The sequence below is a fragment of the Heteronotia binoei genome, unplaced genomic scaffold (genome assembly GCF_032191835.1).
Source record: "Heteronotia binoei isolate CCM8104 ecotype False Entrance Well unplaced genomic scaffold, APGP_CSIRO_Hbin_v1 ptg000860l, whole genome shotgun sequence".
In the NCBI taxonomy this organism is placed as follows: domain Eukaryota; kingdom Metazoa; phylum Chordata; class Lepidosauria; order Squamata; family Gekkonidae; genus Heteronotia; species Heteronotia binoei.
The window spans coordinates 605322-631886 of record NW_026800113.1 but is presented as its reverse complement, the minus strand read 5'-3'; the positions used below and the strand labels follow the sequence as shown (position 1 = coordinate 631886).

The 26565-nt window shown below is 52.8% G+C and overlaps 1 protein-coding gene across 1 annotated transcript in view; it reads left to right on the top strand.

Moving 5' to 3' along the window:
• The window catches only part of LOC132590836 (short transient receptor potential channel 2-like), a 37803-nt gene that overhangs the window by 8094 nt on the left and 3144 nt on the right, over window positions 1–26565 (top strand). Inside the window, exons 2-12 of the mRNA XM_060263768.1 lie at window positions 5606–6298; window positions 10305–10517; window positions 11463–11627; window positions 12963–13137; window positions 14109–14309; window positions 15398–15560; window positions 17333–17425; window positions 20759–20951; window positions 23033–23098; window positions 23232–23359; window positions 23728–23797. Coding sequence (XP_060119751.1) covers window positions 5606–6298; window positions 10305–10517; window positions 11463–11627; window positions 12963–13137; window positions 14109–14309; window positions 15398–15560; window positions 17333–17425; window positions 20759–20951; window positions 23033–23098; window positions 23232–23359; window positions 23728–23797 — 2160 coding nt within the window. The remainder of the gene's footprint in view (window positions 1–5605; window positions 6299–10304; window positions 10518–11462; window positions 11628–12962; window positions 13138–14108; window positions 14310–15397; window positions 15561–17332; window positions 17426–20758; window positions 20952–23032; window positions 23099–23231; window positions 23360–23727; window positions 23798–26565) is intronic.

Genomic DNA, 26565 nt, shown 5'->3' with positions numbered 1-26565 from the left:
TATGGGACCATAAGACAGAATGGCCCAAAAGAGGGCCTCATTTTTTAATTTTGCCCCCCCTCAAAAAACATGTACCGGTAGATCAGGTCCTGCCGATCAGGGACTCCCAGACAGGCAACCCCTGAGAGACACAAAAGGTCCCCCCCGCCTTTTTTTTGTTTTAACTTTAACGGTCTTTATTAAGAATAATTAAGTTATGTTCAAGAAACTATCCTCTGAGTATCAAACTTAACAATAAGTCTTGATCGGATGGATTACAAATAAAGTTTAAATGATGTCTAAAAGGAACATAAGAACATAAGAGAAGCCATGTTAGATCAGGCCAATGGCCCATCCAGTCCAACATTCTGTGTCACACAGCGGCCAAATATATATATATATATATATATATATACACACACACACACACACACTGTGGCTAATAGCCACTGATGGACCTCTGCTCCATATTTTTATCTAACCCCTTCTTGAAGGTGGCTATGCTTGTGGACGCCACCACCTCCTGTGGCAGTGAATTCCACATGTTAATCACCCTTTGGGTGAAGAAGTACTTCCTTTTATCCGTTTTAACCTGTCTGCTCAGCAATTTCATCGAATGCCCACGAGTTCTTGTATTGTGAGAAAGGGAGAAAAGTACTTCTTTCTCTACTTTCTCCATCCCATGCATTATCTTGTAAACTTCTATCATGTCACCCCGCAGTCGACGTTTCTCCAAGCTAAAGAGCCCTAAGCGTTTCAACCTTTCTTCATAGGGAAGGTGTTCCAGCCCTTTAATCATTTTAGTTGCCCTTTTCTGAACTTTCTCCAATGCTATAATATCCTTTTTGAGGTGCGGCGACCAGAACTGCACACAGTACTCCAAATGAGACCGCACCATCGATTTATACAGAGGCATTATGATACTGGCTGATTTGTTTTCAATTCCCTTCCTAATAATTCCCAGCATGGCGTTGGCCTTTTTTATTGCAAACGCACACTGTCTTGACATTTTCAGTGAATTATCTACCATGACCCCAAGATCTCTCTCTTGGTCTGTCTCTGCCAGTTCACACCCCATCAACTTGTATTTGTAGCTGGGATTCTTGGCCCCAATGTGCATTACTTTGCACTTGGCCACATTGAACCGCATCTGCCACGTTGACGCCCACTCACCCAGCCTCAACAGATCTCTTTGGAGTTCCTCACAATCCTCTCTGGTTCTCACCACCCTGAACAATTTAGTGTCATCCGCAAATTTGGCCACTTCACTGCTCACTCCCAACTCTAAATCATTTATGAACAAGTTAAAGAGGATGGGACCCAGTACCGAGCCCTGCGGCACCCCACTGCTTACCGTCCTCCACTGCGAAGACTGCCCATTTATACTCACTAATATGAAGGATAGGGGCACCTTCTTTTGGGGCTCATAGAATTGGACCCCCTGGTCCGATCGTTCTGAAAGAAAACAATACAAATTAAATAACCAATTAACCAATAGCATTAGATACCGCTGGCTTAATCTTGCGAGAATACCTTAATCGATGGCATTTATTGCATCCAGTTGCAAAGAGTAATGCTTATTAGAAGCAAGGCATTCCGGGTATGGGAGCCAAACACTCAGAAAGGTGGATTCATATAGCTCAGAATCCTGCTGTTTAATCGTGTCAGTGATTTTGTCAAGAAGAAGAAGAAGAATTGCAGATTTATACCCCGCCCTTCTCCCTGAATCAGAGACTCATGCGGGAGAGTGGCTTACAACCTCCTATGTCTTCTCCCCCCACAACAGACACCCTGTGAGGTGGGTGGGGCTGAGAGGGCTCTTACAGCAACTGCCCTTTCAAGGACAAGTCCTGCGATAGCTATGTCTGACCCAAGGCCATTCCAGCAGCTTCAGGTGGAGGAATGGGGAATCAAACCCAGTTCTCCCAGAGAAGAGAGCTCTGGCTGACCCAAGGCCATTCCAGCAGCTGCAAGTGGAGGAGTGGGGAATCAAACCCAGTTCTCCCAGATAAGAGAGTTCTGGCTGACCCAAGGCCATTCCAGCAGCTGCAAGGGGAGGAGTGGGGAATCAAACCCGGTTCTCCCAGATAAGAGAGCTCTGGCTGACCCAAGGCCATTCCAGCAGCTGCAAGTGGAGGAGTGGGGAATCAAACCCGGTTCTCCCAGATAAGAGAGCTCTGGCTGCCCAAGGCCATTCCAGCAGCTGCAGGTGGAGGAGTGGGGAATCAAACCCGGTTCTCCCAGAGAAGAGAGCTCTGGCTGCCCAAGGCCATTCCAGCAGCTGCAGGTGGAGGAGTGGGGAATCAAACCCGGTTCTCCCAGAGAAGAGAGCTCTGGCTGCCCAAGGCCATTCCAGCAGCTGCAGGTGGAGGAGTGGGGAATCAAACCCGGTTCTCCCAGATAAGAGAGCTCTGGCTGACCCAAGGCCATTCTAGCAGCTGCAGGTGGAGGAGTGGGGAATCAAACCCGGTTCTCCCAGATAAGAGAGCTCTGGCTGACCCAAGGCCATTCCAGCAGCTGCAGGTGGAGGAGTGGGGAATCAAACCCGGTTCTCCCAGATAAGAGAGCTATGGCTGACCCAAGGCCATTCCAGCAGCTGCAGGTGGAGGAGTGAGGAATCAAACCCGGTTTTTCCAGATAAGAATCCACACACTTAACCATTACACCAAATTGGCTCTTTGTCAAGCACACGCAATTCCTGCAGTGCACCTTAATATGCCAATTTGGAATAGATAAAAAGTTTCAAAGATTTCCATTTGGAAGCTATTAAGAGAGCCAGTGTGATGTAGTGGTTAAGTGCGCAGACTTTTATCTGAGAGAACCAGGTTTGATTCCCCACTCCTCCACTTGCAGCTGCTGGAATGGCCTTGGGTCAGCCAGAGCTCTCTTATCTGGGAGAACTGGGTTGGATTCCCCACTCCTCCACTTGCAGCTGCTGGAATGGCCTTGGGTCAGCCATAGCTCTCATAAGAGTTGTCCTTGAAAGGGCAACTGCCGTAAAAGCTCTCTCAGCCCCACCCACCTCATGGGGTGTCTTTGTGGGGGAGGAAGATAAAGGAAATCGTAAGCCGCTCTGAGTCTCTGATTCAGAGAGAACGGCGGGGCATAAATCTACATTCTTCTATTTCTAGGCGTGCTGCTGCACAAAATTCTTCTCTTATCTCAATGTTGTGAAAATTTGGAATTTTAACAATCCAAAGGTTCATTACTAGGTTTTCGAACTGTAGCGGAATGCAAACATGCAGAATTTGGAAAATTATGTCCTGAATCGATTTCCAGAACGATTGGAGTACTGGGAGCTGCCGCCAGTGATGGTTGAGTACCTGTCAAATTACAGCCTTTCCAACAAAGTCTAGAGGAGTTGCTTTGTATACGAAAAAGTTTATTAGGAGTAATGTACCACCTTGTAAGACACACAGTGGCCCCGTGGCGCAGAGTGGTGAAGCAGCAGTACTGCAGTACTGTGATCTGAACTCCCTGCTCACGACCCGAGTTCAATTCCAGCCGGTCCAAGGGTGACTCAGCCTTCCAGCCTTCAAAGGTTGGTCAAATGAGGACCCAGCTTGCTGGGGGGAAAGTGTAGAAGACTGGGGAAGGCAAGGGCAAACCACCCTGTAAAAAGTCTGCCGTGAAAACGTTGTGAAAGCAACGTCACCCCAGAGTCGGAAATGACTGGTGCTTGCACAGGGGACTGCCTTTACCTTAAAAGCCCCATAGTGCAGAGTGGTAAAGCTGCAGTACTGCAGTCGGAGCCCTCTGCTCACGAGCAAAGTTCAATCCCAGCGAAAGCTTGTTCAGGTAGCCAGCCCAAGGTTGACTCAGCCTTCCATCCTTCCAAGGTCAGTAAAATGAGTATCCAGGTTGCTGGGGGGAAAGTGTAAAAGACTGGGGAAGGCAATGGCAAACCACCCCAGTCTGTCTGTCTATCATCTATCTGTCTGTCTGTCTATCATCTGTCTGTCTGTCTATCTATCTGTCTGTCCGTCTATCATCTAACTGTCTGTCTGTCTGTCTGTCTATCTATCTGCTTGTCTATCTATCATCTATCTGCCTGTCTGTCTATCTGCCTGTCTGTCTATCTATCTGTCTGTCATTTATCTGTCTGTCTGTCTATCATCTATCATCTGTCTGTCTGTCTGTCTGTCTGTCTATCTATCATCTGTTTGTCTGTCTGTCATCTATCTGCTTGTCTATCTATCATCTATCTGCCTGTCTGTCTATCTGCCTGTCTGTCTATCTATCTGTCTGTCATTTATCTGTCTGTCTGTCTATCATCTATCATCTGTCTGTCTGTCTGTCTGTCTATCTATCATCTGTTTGTCTGTCTGTCATCTATCTGCTTGTCTATCTATCATCTATCTGCCTGTCTGTCTATCTGCCTGTCTGTCTATCTATCTGTCTGTCATTTATCTGTCTGTCTGTCTATCATCTATCATCTGTCTGTCTGTCTGTCTGTCTATCTATCTATCATCTAGCTATCATCTATCTATCATCTATCTATCTATCTATCTATCTATCTATCTGTCTGTCTGTCTGTCATCTCAGGGGTGTCAAACTCATTTGTTATGAGGGCCAGATCTGACATAAATGAACCATTGTTGGGCTGGGCCATGTTGGGTTGGGCCGGACCATGTTGGGCTGGGTTGTGTGTGTACCTATTTAAGATTAAGTAGCAGAGAGATAAATTTCATAAAAAACACAGGCAAACACAAATATATTTTTTCTAAAACTTAAAACACGCTTAAGATGTTAGCACTCATTGGTCTTAAAGATGCTTTCTTTGTATTTCTCCCATGAGATCCAAGGAACTGAGCAAAGGAAGCTCTGGCTCTTTCCCTCCCTCCCCAAGGGACTGGGGTGGGGAAGGAGCCTCAGCCAATGGAGAAAGCAGAGGCTTTGCTCTGTAGCTCCTGTGCAATTGAGCAAGCCCTGCAAAGCAAGCTGTGATGCAGAAGGAAGCAAGAGAGAGGGAGAAGGAAGCAGATGATAGCCAGTTGCTTCGGGGCCTGATAGGAGCCCTCCGGGAGCCTGATTCGGCCCCTAAAATGCATGTTTGACACCCCTTATATATCCATCCATCATCCATCCATCCACCCTTCCACCCCCCGTCCACCCATCCATCCACCCCCCTGTCCACCCATCCATCCATTCATCCATCCATCCATCTCAGGGTTGGCCAATGGTAACTCCAGATGTTTTTTGCCTACAACTCCCATCAGCCCCAGCCAGCATGGCCAATGGCTAGGGCTGATGGGAGTTGTAGGCAAAAAACATCTGGAGAGCTACCTTTGGCCACCCCTGCTCTATCTATCTGTCATCATTCTATCATCTGTCTGTCTGTCTGTCTACCATCTCCTTCCTCTGGCTGACTTGGTTTGGAGAAGTGGTTTAAAGAGACAAGTGCTTTCTCCAAGTCAGCCGACAGGCCTCCTCTCAACCCCCACTCAGTAGGAGGCAGTAGGGGGGAGGCAGTGGGGGCTTTGAGAGCCACACAATATGAGTGAAAGAGTCACATGTGGCTCTCGAGCCACGGTTTGGCCACCCCTGAACCAGGTCATGGACTGAATGATAACAACATCCTAGTAAAATGAGAATAATTGCCTTCCCTTTGCTTCCTTCCTCCTAGCAGCCCAACTGGAAGGAAATCGTGAACAAGAAACTGAAGTTCCCGGAGGGCCTCCTGAGCGCCATTCAAGATGGTCACCTGGTGAAGGTCCAGCAGCTGCTGCAGGTGAGCGATGGGATCCTGAGGCAGCTGGACGACGCGGAGGACCGAGCGTGGCGGGAGGCCCTCAACCTGGCCATCCGCACTGGCGGCGAGGAGATCACCAAAACGCTGCTGCGCTATGTCAAGTTCGACTTCCGCCAGGTCCATGAAGCCTTGCTGGTTGCCGTGGACACCAACCAGCCTCATGTGGTCAAGCTTCTCCTGGACCGACTGGACCAGGAGAAAGGCCTCAAGATGGACATCAAGTCCTTCTCGCTGGCCTTCTTTGACAACTCTATCGACAACTCGCGCTTCGCCCCCGGCGTGACGCCCCTCACCTTGGCTTGTGAGAAGGACCTCTACGAGATCGTGGACATGCTGATGAAGAAGGGCCACGCCATCCCGCGCCCGCACAAGGTCTCCTGCGGCTGCCTGGAGTGCTCCAACGGCCGCAAGTACGACCTCCTGAAGTTCTCGCTCTCCCGCATCAACACCTACAAGGGCATCGCCAGCCGGGCCCACCTCTGCATCGCCAGCGAAGATGCCATGCTCACCGCCTTCAAACTCAGCCGCGAGCTCAAGGGCCTCTCGAAGAAGGAGCCCGAGTTCAAGGTCTGCCTCTTGACGCGTGGTGGTGGTGGTAGAGGTAGAGATCGCAGGGGGTCACTACGTAGAAAAGGAGGTGCCGGAGCTCATCAGCACAAACTCATTTGCATATGCCACACACACCAGACATCACCGGAAGGGGTGCTAAATGAGAGCAGCTCAGCAGCTACCTTCAAATGCTTCTTGAATTATAATTGTCACAATAAAACCTTAGTCCCATCATACTTTGGAGAGCCAGTTTAGTGTAGTGGTGAAGTGTGCGGACTCTTACCTGGGAGAACCGGGTTTGATTCCCCACTCCTCCACCTGCAGCTGCTGGAATGGCCTTGGGTCAGCCAGAGCTCTCTTATCTGGGAGAAAGAGGTTTGCTTCCCCACTCCTCCACTTGCAGCTGCTGGAATGGCCTTGGGTCAGCTACAGCTCTCTTACCTGGGAGAACCGGGTTTGATTCCCCACTCCTCCACTTGCAGCTGCTGGAATGGCCTTGGGTCAGCCAGAGCTCTCTTATCTGGGAGAACCGGGTTTGGTTCCCCACTCCTCCACTTGCAGCTGCTGGAATGGCCTTGGGTCAGCCAGAGCTCTCTTATCTGGGAGAACCGGGTTTGATTCCCCACTCCTCCACTTGCAGCTGCTGGAATGGCCTTGGGTCAGCCAGAGCTCTCTTATCTGGGAGAACCGGGTTTGATTCCCCACTCCTCCACTTGCAGCTGCTGGAATGGCCTTGGGTCAGCCAGAGCTCTCTTATCTGGGAGAACCGGGTTTGATTCCCCACTCCTCCACCTGCAGCTGCTGGAATGGTCTTGGGTCAGCCACAGCTCTCTTACCTGGGAGAACCAGGTTTGATTCCCCACTCCTCCACTTGCAGCTGCTGGCATGGCCTTGGGTCAGCCATAACTCTTGTAGGAGTTGTCCTTGGAAGGGCAGCTTCTGGGAGAGCCCTATCAGCCCTACCCACCTCACAGGGTGTCTGTTGTGGGGGGAGAAGATCTAGGAGCTTGTGAGCCGCTCGGAGTCTCTGATTCAGCGAGAAGGGCGGGGTATAAATCTGCAATTCTTCTTCTTCTTTTAAAATTACTTTCCCCTATGTAGCCACAGTGGCATGATGAAGATTTCGATCTGTCTGCTTTATATGTTTTGGTTATTTCCCCATTTTTTGTGGGAGGAAATATTAGAAAGTTTGTTAAATCTTAGAGCTCAGCAAAATTTTCACAGGGGGGTTGAACAATGGAGCTGAGAAGCAGGTATTTGGGGGGGGGGGTTATGAAAGAAAGAGCACAATAAAATGTAGAGGTTCCGGAGCTCTGCTTCTGTGAGCTTCCCAAAATGAGGCCCAGGTAGAGTGACCATGTTTCTTCCAAGCCTCTTTCTGCTCACAGTTATACTTCAGGGCTGGTTCTAGGTTCTGTGGCAGAGAGTTCCTAAGGCCCTCCTTTTCTATTTTATCTGGAGTTGTTTCCCCCATGGGGTGGCTGGAATATGTTCCAAGACTCCCTCGAAGCTGTGCAGTCTTGCAAATAAAAATTAAAAGTTGTGAGCTGCTGCATCAATTAGTTTGCTCCAGGGCCATCCATCCTTCCTAAGACAAAAATGTGGGAGCTGGAGGCTAAAAAATGTGAGCTGGCTCACATGAACTCAGCCTAATGTTTTGTATTTTATTGACTTTAAATTTATATCCCACCCTCTCCGCAAGCGGACTCAGAGGGAACACTGGTCCCAAGTGCTATTTAAGGGACTTTTGAGCTGAGGTCCTACAAGTAAGAACATAAGAGAAGCCCTGTTGGATCAGGCCAATGGCCCCTCCAGTCCAACACTCTGTGTCACATAAGAACATAAGAGAAGCCCTGTTGGATCAGGCCAGTGGCCCCTCCAGTCCAACACTCTGTGTCACATAAGAACATAAGAGAAGCCCTGTTGGATCAGGCCAGTGGCCCCTCCAGTCCAACACTCTGTGTCACATAAGAACATAAGAGAAGCCCTGTTGGATCAGGCCAGTGGCCCCTCCAGTCCAACACTCTGTGTCACATAAGAACATAAGAGAAGCCCTGTTGGATCAGGCCAATGGCCCATCCAGTCCAACACTCTGTGTCACATAAGAACATAAGAGAAGCCCTGTTGGATCAGGCCAGTGGCCCCTCCAGTCCAACACTCTGTGTCACATAAGAACATAAGAGAAGCCCTGTTGGATCAGGCCAATGGCCCATCCAGTCCAACACTCTGTGTCACATAAGAACATAAGAGAAGCCCTGTTGGATCAGGCCAGTGGCCCCTCCAGTCCAACACTCTGTGTCACATAAGAACATGAGAGAAGCCCTGTTGGATCAGGCCAATGGCCCCTCCAGTCCAACACTCTGTGTCACATAAGAACATAAGAGAAGCCCTGTTGGATCAGGCCAGTGGCCCTTCCAGTCCAACACTCTGTGTCACATAAGAACATAAGAGAAGCCCTGTTGGATCAGGCCAATGGCCCATCCAGTCCAACACTCTGTGTCACATAAGAACATAAGAGAAGACATGTTGGATCAGGCCAGTGGCCCCTCCAGTCCAACACTCTGTGTCACATAAGAACATAAGTGAAGCCCTGTTGGATCAGGCCAGTGGCCCCTCCAGTCCAACACTCTGTGTCACATAAGAACATAAGAGAAGCCCTGTTGGATCAGGCCAGTGGCCCCTCCAGTCCAACACTCTGTGTCACACAGGGGCCAGGTGCCATCAAGAGGTCCATCAGTGGGGCCAGGACACTAGAAGCCCTCCCACTGTGCCCCCCAAGTATCAAGAATACAGAGCATCCCTGCCCCAGATAGAGGAACATAAGAGAAGCCATGTTGGATCAGGCCAATGGCCCCTCCAGTCCAACACTCTGTGTCACACGGTGGCCAAAAAACCCAGGTGCCACCAGGAGGTCCACCAGTGGGGCCAGAACACTAGAAGCCCTCCCACTGTGCCCCCCCAAGTATCAAGAATACAGAGCATCACTGCCCCAGACAGAAGAACATAAGAGAAACCATGTTGGATCAGGCCAATGGCCTCTCCAGTCCAACACTATGTCACACGGTGGCCAAAATACCAAGTGCCATCAGGAGGTCCATCAGTGGGGCCAGGACACTAAAAGCCCTCCCACTGTGCCCCCCCCCCAAGCACCAAGAATATAAGAACATAAGAGAAGCCATGTTGGATCAGGTCAAGGGCCCATCCAGTCCAACACTCTGTGTCACACAGAGGCCAAAAAACACCCCCAGATGCCATCAAAAGGTCCAGCAACAGAGACAGAACTCCAGAAGCCCTCCTACTGTTCCCCCTCCCCATCCCAAGCACCAAGAATATAAGAACAGAAGAGAAGCCATGTTGGATCAGGCCAATGGCCCCTCCAGTCCAACACTCTGTGTCACACAGTGGCCAAAGAAACCCAGGTGCCATCAGGAGGTCCATCAGTGGGACCAGGCCACTAGAAGTCCTCCCACTGTGCCCCCCCAAGCACCAAGAATACAGAGCATCACTGCCCCGACAGTGATAGAGAAGGTCCATCAGTGGAGCCAGAACTCCAGAAGCCCTCCCACTGTTGTCCCCCAAATACCAAGAAAACAGCATCACTGTCCCAGACATAAAAACATCAAAGAACTCAGGCTGGATCAGGCCAATGGCCCCTCCAGTCCAACACTCTGTCATACAGTGGCCAAAACCCCCAGGTGCCATCAGGAGGTCCACCAGTGGGGCCCGGACACTAGAAGCCCTCCCACTGTGCCCCCCCAAGCACCAAGAAGACGGAGCATCCCTGCCCCAGACAGAGAGTCCCATCATTACCCTGTGGCTGAGAGCCACGGATGGACCTCTGCTCCACATATTTATCCAGTCCCCTCCGGAAGCTGTCTCTGCTTGCAGCCACCGCCACCTCCTGTGGCAGTGAGTTCCATGTGTTCGTCACCCTTTGGGCGAAGGGGCTGGGCCAGGGCTGCAGTCCCCGCTCCTCTCTCACGCCTGCTCCTTCCTTCCCTGGGTTCTGCCTCCTCCCGCCCAGCCGGACTACCTGTCCCTGGAGCAGCTGAGCCAGGAGTTTGCCTTTGAGCTGCTGGGGATGTGCCGCAACCAGAGCGAGGTGACAGCCGTGCTGAACGACCTCGGGGACGACGAGGCCATGGGGGAAGACGAGGAGCTGGACGAGCAGGCCTTCGAGGAGGGCATCCCCAACCTCGCCAGGCTCCGGCTGGCCGTCAATTACAACCAGAAACGGGTAAGCTGGCGAGGGAGTCCTGGCGGGGCAAAGGGGTGGCCTTATAGAAACAAGCCCAGGGATGGGTCAGACTAGGGTTGCCAAGTCCAATTCAAGAAATATCTGGGGACTTTGGGGGTGGAGCCAGGAGACTTTGGGGGTGGTGCCAGGAGGCATTGGGGTGGAGTCAGGAGGCAATGGGGTGGAGCTAGGAGGCATTGGGGGTGGAGTCAGGAGGCATTGGGAGTGGAGCCAGGAGACTTTGGGGGTGGAGCCAGGAGGCATTTGGGGGTGGAGTCAGGAGGCATCGGGAGTGGAGCCAGGAGACTTTGGGGGTGGAGCCAGGAGGCATTGGGGTGGAGTCAGAAGGCAATGGGGTGGAGCTAGGAGGCATTGGGGGTGGAGCCAGGAGACTTTGGGGGTGGAGCCAGGAGGCATTTGGGGGTGGAGTCAGGAGGCATTGGGAGTGGAGCCAGGAGGCATTGGGAGTGGAGCCAGGAGACTTTGGGGAGGCATTTGGGGGTGGAGCCAGGAGGCATTGGGGGTGGAGCTAGGAGGCATTGGGGGTGGAGCCAGGAGACTTTGGGGTGGAGCCAGGAGGCATGGGGGTGGAGCTAGAAGGCATTGGGGTGGAGCCAGGAGACTTTGGGGGTGGAGCCAGGAGGCATTTGGGGGTGGAGTCAGGAGGCATTGGGAGTGGAGCCAGGAGGCATTGGGAGTGGAGCAAGGAGACTTTGGGGAGGCATTTGGGGGTGGAGCCAGGAGGCATTGGGGGTGGAGCTAGGAGGCATTGGGGGTGGAGCCAGGAGACTTTGGGGTGGAGCCAGGAGGCATGGGGGTGGAGCCAGGAGGCATTGGGGGTGGAGCTAGGAGACTTTGGGGTGGAGCTAGTTTGGGAAACCCTGCTCTAGAGAACAGTGTCGTATTCAGAATCCTAAAGGCGTGGCTTCTTTCCTGCCGGCCCAGTTTGTGGCCCACCCCATCTGCCAGCAAGTCCTGTCCTCCATCTGGTGCGGGAGCCTGCAGAGCTGGCGGGGCAGCAACAGTGCCTGGAAGGTCTTCATCTCCTGCGCCATCTTCCTCCTGATGCCCCTCTTGTGCTTGGTCTACTGGGTGGCCCCCAAGTCCAAGGTGAGTGGATCCCGCGCAGGTGTGGAGTTAGGCGGAAGGGAATCCCCAGCGTGTCCAAAGTCCCTCTTCCATGATATTTGAAGCTATGCAGTTGTGTTCTGGTGAAGTAGGGTTGCCAAGTCCAATTCAAGAAATATCTGGGGACTTTGGGGGTGGAGCCGGGAGACTTTGGGGGTGGAGCCGGGAGACTTTGGGGGTGGAGCCAGGAGACTTGGGGGTGGAGCCGGGAGACTTGGGGATGGAGCTGGGGGGCTTTGGGGTGGAGCCAGGGGACTTGGGGGTGGAGCCGGGAGACTTTGGGGGTGGTGCTGGGAGACTTTGGGGGTAGAGCCAGGAGACTTTTGGGGGTGGAGCCAGGAGACTTTGGGGGTAGAGCCAAGAGACTTTGGGGGTAGAGCCAGGAGACTTTGAGGGTAGAGCCAGGAGCAAGGGTGTGACAAGCAGAATTTAACTCCAAAGGGAATTCTGGCCATCGCATTTAAAGGGACCGCACACCTTTGAAATGCCTTCCTTCCATAGGAAATAATGAAGGATAGGGGCACCTTCTTTGGGGGCTCATAGAATTGGACCCCCTGGTCCAATCGTTTTGAAACTTGGGGGGTATTTTGGGGAGAGTTACTGGATGTTATGCTGAAAATTTGTTGTCTCTACCTCAAAAAACAGCCCCCCCCATATACTCACAGAACAATTCTCCATTATTTCCTATGGGAAGAAGTCTCCATAGGGAATAACAGAGTTCCCAGCAGACATTTCCCTCCCCTCCCCCCGCTTCCTGATGACCCTGAAGCGGGGGGGAGGGCCTCCAAACCGGGGGATCCCCTGCCCCCACCTGGGGATTGGCAACCCTAGAGTGAAGACTGTTTTGGAGTTCCCGCCTGTCTCATTGGAGCCATACAAATGGAGCTTGGGGATTTGGAACAATGGGCAACAGGATACAAATCCCTGCTCCAATCAGAGACCCCCGGGTGGTTTGAATGAAGGGAGGGAGGGAGAGAGGAAGGGAAGGGAGGGAGGGAGGGAAGGAAGGAAAGAAGGCAAATAGATGGGGGAGGAGGTGGAAAGAAAGCAACTTTAACTTTAAATGCATTCTCCAAGCTGCCGGCTGACAGTGGTTTGTCCAGCTGCTGTTTGAAGATGGCCAGGGACTTTAAGAGAGCAAACACTTAAATAGTTAAAGAGAGAGTGGTCACCTGGGTGCACCCTGTTTTCGCTGGCCTGGCAGAGAGCCCTTTCTCTTTTCCTGGTTGTGGAACTCCTTCCCACTGGGCAGGATGTGCGGTTCCCTGCGTTGCCTGTTTCACAGACCCACGCTTGTGTCGCTTCCTCTCCGGGCAGGTGGGCAAAATGGTGAAGATCCCGGTGATCAAGTTCCTCCTGCATTCGGCCTCCTACCTCTGGTTCCTGGTCTTCCTGCTGGTGGAGTCCCTGGTGCTGGAGCACTACCACGAGGTCTTCAAGGGGCGGAACCAAAGTCTGTGGGAGACCTCCCTGCACATGGTGTGGGTGGCAGGTGGGTGGAAGGGCTCTGGGAGGGAAGGCGAGGAAACAGTTACCATAAGAACATAAGAAAAACCCTGTTGGATGAGGCCAATGGCCCACCCAGTCCAACACTCTGTGTCACACAGTGGCCAAAAACCCCAGGTGTCATCAGGAGGTCCATCAGTGGAACCAGGACACCAGAAGCCCTCCCACTGTGCCCCCCCAAAGCATCAAGAATACAGAGCATCACTGCTCCAGACGTAAGAACATAAGAGAAGCCATGTTGGATCAGGCCAATGGCCCCTCCAAATCCAACACTCTGTGTCACACAGTGGCCAAAAACCCCAGGTGTCATCAGGAGGTCCACCAGAGGGGCCAGGACACTAGAAGTGCTCCCACTCTTGCCCCCCAGGCACCAAGAATATAGAGCATCACTGCCCCAGACAGAGAGTTCCAATAATACCAGAACCAAGAATATAAGAACATAAGAGAAACCTTGTTGAATCAGGCCAATGGCCCATCCAGTCCAACACTGTGTCACACAGTGGTCAAGAAACCCAGGTGCCTTCAGGAGGTCCATCAGTGAGGCCAGAACACTAGAAGCCCCTCCCACTGCTGCCCCCCAAGCACCAAGAATACAGAGCATCACTGCCTCAGACAGAGAGTTCCATCAATACGCTGTGGCTTATAGTCACTGATGGACGTCTGCTCCAGATGCTTATCCAATCCTTTCTTGAAGCTGTGTATGCTGGTAGCTGCCACCACCTCTTGCGGTAGTCCTTTTCTCTCAGCCTAACCCACCTTCAGGGTTGTTCTGAGGACAAGGTGCCACTCTGAGCTCGCCGGAGGAAGGGAAGGATGGAAACGGATAGATTGGTGGAGTGGGCGGAGCAAAGCGGCGTCCATGGAGACCCGGATGGCTCAGTAGTCCGGGACAGTAGAGACCGTTCTGCGGTCCCAGCGGGTGCGCTCTGCTCCTGGGTCCCTCTGCTTCCCCTCCAGGGTTCTTCTGGTTTGAGTGCAAGGAGGTGTGGATCGAGGGCCTGCGCAGCTACCTCCTGGACTGGTGGAACTTCCTGGACATCGTCATTCTCAGCATGTACCTGGCCTCCTTCGTGCTCCGGGTTCTGGTCTTCCTCAAGGGCCACATCCACTGCCTGGACCCCAACTCCTCCCCAGAATGCTACTATTACACAGCAGCTGGTGAGCTTCTCCCTTGATGTTTAGATTTGGATTTGGGATCGCACCCCCACCCAGAGAGGCTTCTGTGCATAAGTTCAAACAGAAATGGTCAACGATTTGCCAGATGACTTTCAAAATTCCTTTTTTTCCCTGCCGTCTAATTTCCGGCGAGTAGCTTCTACAGTTCTGTTTCCCTAAACAGCACTTTCTTCTGGCCAAAGACTCCTTCCATGAGAGAAACCCACTATCATTAGGGAATAGATCTGTGGGATCCAGGGCCAGAGTTTGATCATTTCAGATCTGAGAGCCCTGGCCATTCTTGAAACATTCTTGAGATCTGAGCCCAGAGCTTATTTTAACTGGCAGGCCTCTTCTGTTTCGATGAGAAGAAACCCAAGAAAGGACATTCTTTCTTTCAGGGCACCAAAAACTCTGGGATTTTCTCTCTCAGCCCCACCCACCTCACAGGGTGTCTGTTGAGGGGGGGGGGGAGGTAAAGGAGATTGTGAGCCCCTCTGAGACTCTTCGGAGTGGAGGGCGGGATATAAATCCAATATCTTCATCTACCACACAGGGTGTCTGTTGTGGGGGAGGAAGATAAAGAAGATTGCAAGCTGCTCTGAAACTCTTCGGAGTGGAGGGCGGGATATAAATCCAATAGCTTCATCTACCTCACAGGGTGTCTGTTGTGGGGGGGGGGAAGGTAAAGAAGATTGTGAGCCGCTCTGAGACTCTTCAGAGTGGAGGGCGGGATATAAATCCAATATCTTCATCTACCTCACAGGGTGTCTGTTGTGGGGGAGGAAGGGAAAGGAGATTGTGAGCCGCTCTGAGACTCTTCAGAGTGGAGGGCGGGATATAAATCCATTATCTTCATCTACCTCACAGGGTGTCTGTTGTGGGGGGGGGGAGGAAGGGAAAGGAGATTGTGAGCCGCTCTGAGACTCTTCGGAGTGGAGGGCGGGATATAAATCCATTATCTTCATCTACCTCACAGGGTGTCTGTTGTGGGGGGGGGGGAGGAAGGGAAAGGAGATTGTGAGCTGCTCTGAGACTCTCCGGAGTGGAGGGCGGGATATAAATCCAATATCATCTTCTTCTGTCTGCAGAACGCCTGGAGTGGCGGACGGAGGACCCCCAGTTCATGGCGGAGGTGCTCTTTGCTGTCACCAGCATGCTCAGCTTCACCCGTCTGGCGTACATCCTTCCGGCCCACGAGACCCTGGGGACGCTGCAGATCTCCATCGGCAAGATGATCGATGACATGATTCGGTAGGCCACCTTTGGGCCCTGCGGAGGCAGAATTCTCTGCTCCCCAAACTACTTCACCCAAAGGGTGATCGTGGAATTCACTGCCACAGGAGGTGGTGGTGGCTACAGGCATAGCCAGCCTCAAGTGGGGATTGGATCCACATCTGGAGGAGAGGTCCATCAGTGGCTATTAGCCACAGGGTATTGTTGGAACTCTCTGTCTGGTGCAGTGATGCTCTGTATTCTTGGTGCTTGGGGGGCGGCACAGTGGGAGGGCTTCTAGTGTCCTGGCCCCACTGGTGGAACTCCTGATGGCACCTGGTTTTTTGGCCGCAGAGTGTTGGACTTGAGGGGCCATTGGCCTGATCCAACATGGCTTCTCTTTTGTTCTTAAAGCCCTTGGGCAAGCTGTAACCATGACGAAGCCCGTGTCCTTTGTAGAACCTTGCAGGGTTGGTTGGGGTCGGGGGGGGGGGGGAACAGAGTCTCTATGCCTTTGACTTGGGGCTGCTTTGGTGAGGAAGCTCAGAGTTCAGTCTCCAGCACCTTTGGTTTGGTATCCAACTGAAAGCTTATGGAGATATGCCATTTGCGGGCGGGGAAAGAGTGAGTTTGTATGGAAACAGGATCCCCCAAGGCATCAGGCAAAAGAGAGGCAGCACAGGCTAGGGGTTACAGCAGGGGTGGCCAAACCTGCTTCACGTAAGAGCCACATAGAGTAAAGGTCAGATGTTTGAGAGCCGCAAGACAGGAGGGAGGGAGGGAGGATAATAGATGGAGAAGGGAGAGGTGGAAAGAAAGCAACTTTAATTTTAAATTTGTCCTCCAAGCCACCAGCTGGCAGATTATTGGATTTATATCCTGCCCTATACGCTGGATCTCAGAGTCTCAGAGCTGTCACAATCTCCTTTACCTTCCCCCACCCCCACACACAACAGACAGCCTGCAAAGTAGGTGGGGTGAGAGAGCTCTCCCAGAAGCTGCCCTTTCAAGGACAACTCCTATGAAAGCTATGGCTGACCCAAGGCCATTCCAGCAGCTGCAAGTGGAGGAGTGGGGAATCAAACCTGGTTCTCCAAGGTAAGAGTTGGTGCCCTTAACTGCTATGCCAGTGATTTTAAGAGAGAAATGCTTTCTCCAAGCTGGCTGATAGGTTGGTGAGGGCTTCTATAAATAAAAAATAAATAAATAAAAATTCTAGAGCCGCACATTATGTATAAAAGAGCCACACGTTGTTCCTGAGCCACAGTTTGGCCACCCCGGGACTACACTGTCACGGAAGGTCTGTCAAGGGCTCTTAGCTATGATGACTTAACGGAACCTCCCCATTCAGAGGCAGTCAACCTCTGTATCCTGGTGCCAGGGGGCAACCTCAGGAGAGGCCCTGTTCTTGGACCTCTGGAGTAACTGGTGTGGGACAGGAGGCAGGGCTAGCTGGACCCCTGGTTTGATCCAGCAGGGCTCTGCTTCTGTTCTTGTCAGGATCTGCAAGACCCAGGTTCGAATCCCTACTCCACCATGGAAGCTTGCTGGGTGACCTCGAGCCAGCCACACACGGGGCGAAGGGGAGGGAAAGGACGTTGTGACCGCTCTGAGACTCTTCGGAGTATCGGGTGGGATAGAAATCCAATATCTTCTTCTACACGCTGTCAGCCTGACCTGCCTCGCAGGTTTGTTGTGAGGCTATATGGGAGGAGGGGGGGGGTAGAAATGAAGGCAGGGATGAAATCAAGAGCCCCCCTTGGCGGTTCCCTTCCTTCGGCTGAACTTGCGACGTTCTTTCCTCCGTTCAGGTTTATGTTCATCCTGATGATCATCCTGACCGCGTTCCTGTGCGGCCTGAACAACATCTACGTCCACTACCAGGAGTCCGAGAAGCTGGGCAGGTACAGGGTGGCCAAGTCCAATTCAAGAAGTAGCTGGGGACTTTGGGGGTGGAGCCTGGAGACTTTGGGGGTGGAGCCAGGAGACTTTGGGGGAGGAGTCAGGAGACATTGGGGTGGAGCCAGGAGACATTGGGGTGGAGCCGGGAGACTTTGGGGGTGGAGCCGGGAGACATTGGGGGAGGAGTCGGGAGACATTGGGGCTGGAACCAGGAGACTTTGGGGGTGCAGCCAGGAGACTTTGGGGGTGGAGCCAGGAGACATTGAGGTGGAGCCAGGAGACATTGGGGTGGAGCCAGGAGACTTTGGGGATGGAGCCAGAAGTCATTGGGGGAGGAGTCAGGAGACATTGGGGTGGAGCCAGGAGACATTGGGGTGGAGCCAGGAGACTTTGGGGGTGGAGCCAGGAGACTTCGGGGGTGGAGCCAGGAGACATTGGGGGAGGAGTCAGGAGACATTGGGGTGGAGCCAGGAGTCTTTGGGGGAGGAGCCAGGAGACATTGGGGGAGGAGTCAGGAGACATTGGGGTGAAGCCAGGAGTCTTTGGGGGAGGAGCCAGGAGACATTGGGGGAGGAGCCAGGTGACACTGGGGTGGAGCCAGGCGACACTGGGGAAGGAGTCAGGAGACATTAGGGGAGGAGTCAGGAGACTTTGGGGGTGGAGCCAGGAGACTTTGGGGGTGGAGCCAGGAGACTTTGGGGGTGGAGCCAGGAGACTTTGGGGGTGGAGCCAGGAGACATTGAGGTGGAGCCAGGAGACATTGGGGTGGAGCCAGGAGACTTTGGGGATGGAGCCAGAAGACATTGGGGGTGGAGCCAGGAGACATTGGGGTGGAGCCAGGAGACATTGGGGGTGGTGCCAGGAGACATTGGGGGTGGAGCCAGGAGACATTGGGGTGGAGCCAGGAGACATTGGGGGTGGAGCCAGGAGACATTGGGGGTGGAGCCAGGAGACATTGGGGGAGGAGTCAGGAGACATTGGGGGAGGAGTCAGGAGACATTGGGGCTGAAACCAGGAGACATTGGGGGTGGAGCCAGGAGACATTGGGGGTGGTGCCAGGAGACATTGGGGGTGGAGCCAGGAGACATTGGGGTGGAGCCAGGAGACATTGGGGGTGGAGCCAGGAGACATTGGGGGTGGAGCCAGGAGACATTGGGGGAGGAGTCAGGAGACATTGGGGGAGGAGTCAGGAGACATTGGGGGTGGAGCCAGGAGACATTGGGGGTGGAGCCAGGAGACATTGGGGGTGGAGCCAGGAGACAATAGGGGTGGAGTCAGGAGACATTGGGGGAGGAGTCAGGAGACATTGGGGCTGAAACCAGGAGACTTTGGGGATGCAGCCAGGAGACATTGGGGGTGGAGCCAGGAGACATTGGGGGTGGAGCCAGGAGACATTGAGGTGGAGCCAGGAGACATTGGGGTGGAGCCAGGAGACATTGGGGGTGGAGCCAGGAGACATTGGGGTGGAGCCAGGAGACATTGGGGGTGGAGCCAGGAGACATTGGGGGAGGAGTCAGGAGACATTGGGGGAGGAGTCAGGAGACATTGGGGCTGAAACCAGGAGACATTGGGGGTGGAGCCAGGAGACATTGGGGGTGGTGCCAGGAGACATTGGGGGTGGAGCCAGGAGACATTGGGGTGGAGCCAGGAGACATTGGGGGTGGAGCCAGGAGACATTGGGGGTGGAGCCAGGAGACATTGGGGGTGGAGCCAGGAGACATTGGGGGAGGAGTCAGGAGACATTGGGGGAGGAGTCAGGAGACATTGGGGGTGGAGCCAGGAGACATTGGGGGTGGAGCCAGGAGACATTGGGGGTGGAGCCAGGAGACAATAGGGGTGGAGTCAGGAGACATTGGGGGAGGAGTCAGGAGACATTGGGGCTGAAACCAGGAGACTTTGGGGATGCAGCCAGGAGACATTGGGGGTGGAGCCAGGAGACATTGGGGGTGGAGCCAGGAGACATTGAGGTGGAGCCAGGAGACATTGAGGTGGAGCCAGGAGACTTTGGGGGTGGAGCCAGAAGCCATTGGGGGAGGAGTCAGGAGACTTTGGGGGTGGAGCCAGGAGACATTGGGGGGAGGAGCCAGGATAAATTGGGGTGGAGCCAGGAGACATTGGGGGGTGGAGCCAGGAGACATTGGGGGAGGAGTCAGGAGACATTGGGGGTGGCACCAGGAATCTTTGGGGGAGGAGCCAGGAGACATTGGGGGTGGAGCCAGGAGACATTGGGGGTGGAGCCAAGAGACATTGGGGTGGAGCCAGGAGACATTGGGGGTGGAGCCAGGAGACACTGGGGGTGGAGCCAGGAGACATTGGGGTGGAGCCAGGAGACATTGGGGTGGAGCCAGGAGACATTGGGGGTGGAGCCAAGAGACACTGGGAGTGGAGCCAGGAGACATTGGGGAGGAGCCAGGAGACATTGGGGGAGGAGTCACGAGACTTTGGGGGAGGAGTCACGAGACTTTGGGGGAGGAGTCAGGAGACTTTGGGGGTGGAGCCAGGAGACTTTGGGGGGTGGAGCCAGGAGACTTTGGGGTAGCACCAGGAGTCTTTGGGGGAGGAGCCAGGAGACTTTGGGAGTGGAGCCAGGAGACATTGGGGGTGGAGCCAGGAGACTTTGGGGGTGGAGCCAGGAGACTTTGGGGGAGGAGCCAGGAGACTTTGTGGGAGGAGCCAGGAGACTTTGGGGGTGGAGCCAGGAGACATCAGGGGTGGAACCAGGAGACTTTGGGGGTGGAGCCAGGAGACTTTGGGGGAGGAGCCAGGAGACTTTGGGGTGGAGCCAGGAGACTTTGGGAGAGGAGCCAGGAGACATTGTGAGTGGAGCCAGGAGCAAGGGTGTGACAAGCATCATTGAACTCCATAGGGACTTCTGGGCACCACCAAACCGCACACCTTTTAAATGCCTTCCCTCCATTGGAAATAATGAAGGATGGGGTGCCTTCTTTGGGGGCTCATAGAATTGGACCCCCTGGTCCAATCTTTTTGTAGCTTGGGGAGTATTTTGAGGAGAGGCACTGGATGCTGTGCTGCAGATTTGATGCCTCTAACTCAAAAAACAGCCCCCAAAGAGCCCCAGATACCCACAGATCAATTCTCCATTATACTCTAAAGGAATCGGACTCCGTTTGTAAGAGCTTCCCAGGCTGCGACATGCTAATGGAGGAGCTTTCCTGTGGAGGTTCTTTTGCATACGGATTGGCTGTTGAAATTCTAATCTTATCTGTAGTGCTGTTGTAAGATGTGAAAGCCTTCGACAACATATTGGGCCCAAGAGTGTTTGTGCGGAGAGAGTGTAGTCCTGGAGGTCCAAAGCTGTTTCTGCTTCTCTGCAGCTTCAACGAGACATTCCAGTTCCTCTTCTGGACCATGCTTGGCATGGAAGAACATAAGGTGGTGGACATGCCCCAGTTCTATGTGGCCGAGCTGGTGGGCAGGGTGCTGTATGGGATCTTCACCATCGTGATGGTGGTCGTCCTGCTCAACATGCTCATTGCCATGATCACCAACTCCTTCCAGAAAATTGAGGTAAGCATCGCTCGGGAAAACCCATGACTGAATGAATTGGTTCCTACATGAACACACAGAATCATAGAGTAGGAAGGGACCTCCAGTGTCATCGAGTCCAGCCCCCTGCAAAATGCAGGAAACTCACAAACACCTTCCCCTAAATTCACAGGATTCTCATTGCTGTCAGATGGCCATCTAGCCTCTGCTTAAAAACCTCCAAGGAAGGAGAATCCTAGAGTTGGAAGGGACCTCCAGGGTCATCTAGCCCAACCCCCTGCACAATGCAGGAAACTCACAAACACCTCCCCCTAAATTCACAGGATTCTCATTGCTGTCAGATGGCCATCTAGCCTCTGTTGAAAAATCTCCAAGGAAGGAAAACCATAGAATCCTAGAGTTGGAAGGGACCTCCAGGGTCATCTAGTCCAACCCCCTGCACAATGCAGGAAACTCACAAACACCTCCCCCTAAATTCACAGGATCTTCATTGCTGTCAGATGGCCATCTAGCTTCTGTTGAAAAACCTCCAAGGAAGGAGAATCCTAGAGTTGGAAGGGATCTCCAGGGTCATCTAGCCCAACCCCCTGCACAATGCAGGAAACTCACAAACACCTCCCCCTAAATTCACAGGATTCTCATTGCTGTCAGATGGCCATCTAGCCTCTGTTGAAAAATCTCCAAGGAAGGAAAATCATAGAATCCTAGAGTTGGAAGGGACCTCCAGGGTCATCTAGTCCAACCCCTTGCACAATGCAGGAAACTCACAAACCCCTCCCCCTAAAGTCACAGGATCCTCATTGCTGTCAGATGGCCATCTAGCCTCTGTTTAAAAACCTCCAAGGAAGGAGAGCCCACCACCTCCCAAGGAGGAAGCCTGTTCCACTGAGGAACTGCTCTAATAGTCAGGAAGTTCTTCCTAATGTTGAGCCGGAAACCCTTTTGATTTAATTTCAACCCATTGCTGAGATCGGGTCCCACCATTAGCCTATTAAGTTTGAAAAAGAGCTACTTGAAATGTGGCCCTTCTCATCCGGAGAAGGCGTCCTATTTCTTAGGGATTTTCAAGGTCCTGCATGAGTTCATTTCCCTTTATTGACTGCACGTCAAGCTGGACGTTAGAAATTGGAGTGAGACTGTTGAGACTTTGGGATTATATCTCATTGTGCTTTTCTCTTTCCGCATTGGATTATTGTAATATTTTGGTTCTGACCACAAACCAAACAAGACAGAGGCTGGATTTTTGAAAAGAATAAATGGTTCTCTAATGCTTTTAGGATACAAGTGTGCGAGGCTTTTTGTGTGGCAGGGACTCCTTTTAGGGTTGCCAATCCCCAAGTGGGGGCAGGGGATCCCCCAGTTTGGAGACCGTCCCCCCGCTTCAGGGTCATCAGAAAGCGGGGGGAGGGGAGGGAAATGTCTGCTGGGAACTCTATTATTCCCTATGGAGATTTATTCCCATAGAAAATCATGGAGAATTGATCTGCGGGTATCTGGGGCTCTGGGGGGGGCTGTTTTTTGGGATAGAGGCACCGAATTTTCAGTATAGCATCTAGTTCCTCTCCCCAAAATACCCCCCAAGTTTCAAAAAGATTGGACCAGGGGGTCCAATTCTATGAGCCCCAAAAGAAGGCACCCCTATCCTTCGTTATTTCCTATGAAAGGAAGGAATTGAAAAGGTGTGCCGTCCCTTTAAATGTGATGGCCAGAACTCCCTTGGTGTTCATTTATGCTTGTCACACCCTTGCTCCTGGCTCTGCCCCTAATGTCTCCTTGCTCCATCCCCAAAGTCTCCTGGCTCCACCCCCAAAGTCCCCAGATATTTCTTGAATTGGACTTGGCAACCCTAACTCCTTTGCATATTAGGCCACACACCCCTGATGCAGCAAATCCTCCAAGATCTTACAGGGCTCTTCTTACAGGGTCTACTGTAAGCTCCAGCGGCATTAGCTGCATCAGGGGTGTGTGGCCTAATATGCAAAGGAGTCCCTGCCACACAAAAAGCCCTGCATGAGTGACATCTAGTGGCCATCGTCAGTGGTTCCTTTCTATTTCTGCAATGTTGCTTACACGCTAGCTTCCCTCTTTCTTGCTGCTTCCAGAAGGCAGCGGACAAATCCCCAGTAGGAATTCGCTCTTCTCCTTCATTCTTCGAAGGCCCTAAGCCTGTGGGTGGTTGCCTCCCAAATGTGGGGCATGGAACAGTTGCCTCTCTTGACCTTTGACTAAGGTAGTCAGCGATTGATGACTAGATGTTTGGTTGCATGTCCCTCACCTCTTCTTTCTGGCTCACTCTTGCAGAACGACGCTGACGTGGAGTGGAAATTTGCCCGCTCAAAGCTCTACTTGTCCTACTTCAGGGAGGGCTTGACGCTGCCTGTCCCCTTCAACATTATCCCGACGCCAAAGTCTATCTTCTACGTCATCAGGTAACCTGCCCCCCTTTAGCCACAGCCTGCTTCCAGCACTATGAGCAGTCACACGCCCCCATGTTCTTCTGTCTGGGGCAGGGATGCTCTGTATTCTTGGTGCTTCGGGGGGCACAGTGGGAGGGCTTCTAGTGTCCTGGCCCCACTGATGGACCTCCTGATGGGGTTTTTGGCTACAGTGTGACAGAGTGTTGGCCTGATCCAATATGGCTTCTCTTATGTTCTTATGTACTTCTGGACTCTGACTCTTTCCTCATTTTCTGTCTCTGCTCAGCTATGGCTCTCTCTTTCTCACCCCCCTCTCTCCTGAGGAGAGCAGCTCCATCTTCTTCCTCTTCTGCTGACCCGTGTTCTCTTGCCTCCCTCAGGGGCATCTTCCGCTTCCTGTGCTGTTACAAACCAAAGCGGCAACAGAACTATCCGCCGATTCCCACCATTGTAAGTTTCTCTCAATATGGCAGGTGGGCTGTTATTTGTACAGAGTCCTCTGAGTGCAATGCCCGGCTTCCCCCCTGGGGTGAAGCTGGACAAGAAGGAAGAAGAGAAGCACCTGCCACAACAAAATCTGCCCCTCCACTCGGACATCCCTTATGATCCTCAGTGCTGTGAAAGTGCCACCATTATAAGCCCCAGGGCACTCCTTTGCATATTAGGCCACACCCCTCTGATGTAGCCAGTCCTCCTGGAGCTTACAAGAGGCCTTGTACGAAGAGCCCTGAAAGCTCTTGGAGGATTGCCTACATCAGGGAGGTGTGGCCTAATATGCAAAGGAGTTCCTGCTACAAAAAAGCCTTGGTTACCATCAGGGGTGGAATTCTAGCAGGAACTCCTTGTTAGGCCACGCCCCCCCTGATGTAGCCAATCCTCATGGAGTTTACAGTAGGCCCTGTACAAAGCCTTGTAAGCTCTTGGAGGACTGGCTACATCAGGGAGGTGTGGCCTAATATGCAAAGGAGTTCCTGTTACTAAAAAAACTCCCCTGATAAGCCCCTACTGGATAGTATCAGGGAAGTCACCGGTACTGAGTAAAATAACACTTCTGGTGCCAGGCTTGCAGTGTGGTGACAAAGGAATGAAAATGTCTTAAAAATGTTTTTAAAAATACACAGGTTGAATTATTTTCTTCTGCAGTGGCCGGGAGATGAATTCCTTCCCATCTGCAGCCCCCGCTAGCCATGTGCTGCCATTTTGTGGAGTTTTAAAAATGGCAATGCTGTTGCGTGCATCTATTAGAAAAGGGGTGGGCATGAACACCCTTGTGGCCACCACGCCTCCTGGCCCACCCTGCAGGAAAAGTCCACCTTCATTTCTTTAATGGAGACGGGAGGTCAGGTCACTGGGGACAAGTGCCCTCAGGAGGTGGGGGGACTGACTTTTGGCGACCCCGTGTTGTTGGAGAGCCCCTTTGGTGTCGTGGTTAAGTGCGTGGACTCTTCTCTGAGAAAACCCAGGTTGATTCCCCACTCCTCCCCTTGCAGCTGCTGGAATGGCTTTGGGTCAGCCAGAGCTCTTGCAGGAGTTGTCCTTGAAAGGGCAGCTTCTGTCAGAGCTCTCTCAGCCCCACCCACCTCACAGGGTGTCTGTTGTGGGGGAGGAAGGTAAAGGTGATTGTGAGCTGCTCTCTGATTCAGAGAGAAGGTTGGGGTATAAACCCAGTATCTTCTAAGGGAGCCAGTTTGGTGTAGTGGTTAAGTGTGCAGACTCTTATCTAGGAGAACTGGGTTTGATTACCCACTCCTCCTCTTGCACCTGCTGGAATGGCCTTGGGGTAGCCGTAGGTCTCGCAGGAGTTGTCCTTGAAAGAGCAGCTTCTGTCAGAGCTCTCTCAGCCCCACCCACCTCACAGGGTGTCTGTTGTGGGGGGAGAAGATATAGGAGATTGTGAGCTGCTCTGAGTCTCTGATTCAGAGAGAAAGATGGGGTATAAATCTGCAATTCTTCTCCTCCTCTTGCAGCTGCTGGAATGGCCTTGGGTCAGCCGTAGCTCTGGCAGAGGTTGCCCTTGAAAGGGCAGCTGCTGTGAGAGCCCGCTCAGCCCCACCCACCCACAGGGTGTCTGTTGTGGGGGAAGAAGATACAGGAGGTTGTAAGCCACTCTGAGTCTCTGATTCAGAGAGAAGGGCAGGGTATAAATCTGCAGTTTCCTTCTTCTTCAAGGCATGATACATCCAGAATTGGTTTGCCCTTGCCTGCCTCTACATAATGACTCTGGACTTCCTTGGTGGTCTCCCATCCAAGAACTAACCAAGGCCAACCCTGCTTAGCTTTTAAGATCCAATGAGGTTTCGCCAGCCTGGGCCATTCCAGTGCAGAACTGCAGCCAGAATCCAGGGTTTTAATCTCCAGTGCTTTGACTTTGGGTGGGTCTTCACTGAAGCTTAACCCCTGCATTTTTTGCAGTGACATAACAAGGGTACCTTGAAGCGTGGGCAGGGGACCTTTCCTTCCCCACTGGGCGTCTGCATCTTAAGGACTCCAGGACAGGCGGGCAGGGAAGAGTTCCCCAGGCACACGCCTCTCTCTTTCTCTCATTTTGGAAATCCAGCTGCATTGCTCTGCTGCTAGATCTACGTGGGCAGCCAGGTTGGTCTGAAGCAGTAGAACAAAGCAGGAGCCCGGTTGCACCTTTAAGACCAACCAAGTTTTATTCAGAATGGAAGCTTTCATAGGCATGCATATTGTTATTGCACCAAACCTACTGGCCCGCGGGGACAAATGGCCCTCTCTTGCTCCTCTCTCAGAGAGCCAGTTTGGTGTAGTGGTTAAGCGTGAGGACTCTTATCCGGGAGAACCGGGTTTGATTCCCCACTCCTCCACTTGCAGCTGCTGGAATGGCCTTGGGTCAGCCAGAGCTCTCTTATCTGGGAGAACCGGGTTTGATTCCCCACTCCTCCACTTGCAGCTGCTGGAATGGCCTGGGGTCAGCCAGAGCTCTCTTATCTGGGAGAACTGGGTTTGATTCCCCACTCCTCCACTTGCAGCTGCTGGAATGGCCTTGGGTCAGCCAGAGTTCTCTTATCTGAGAGAACCATGTTTGATTCCCCACTCCTCCACTTGCAGCTGCTGGAGTGGCCTTGGGTCAGCCAGAGCTCTCTTATCCGGGAGAACCGGGTTTGATTCCCCCCTCTTCCACTTGCACCTGCTAGCATGGCCTTGGGTCAGCCATAGCTCTGGCAGAGGTTGTCCTTGGAAGGGCAGCTTCTGTC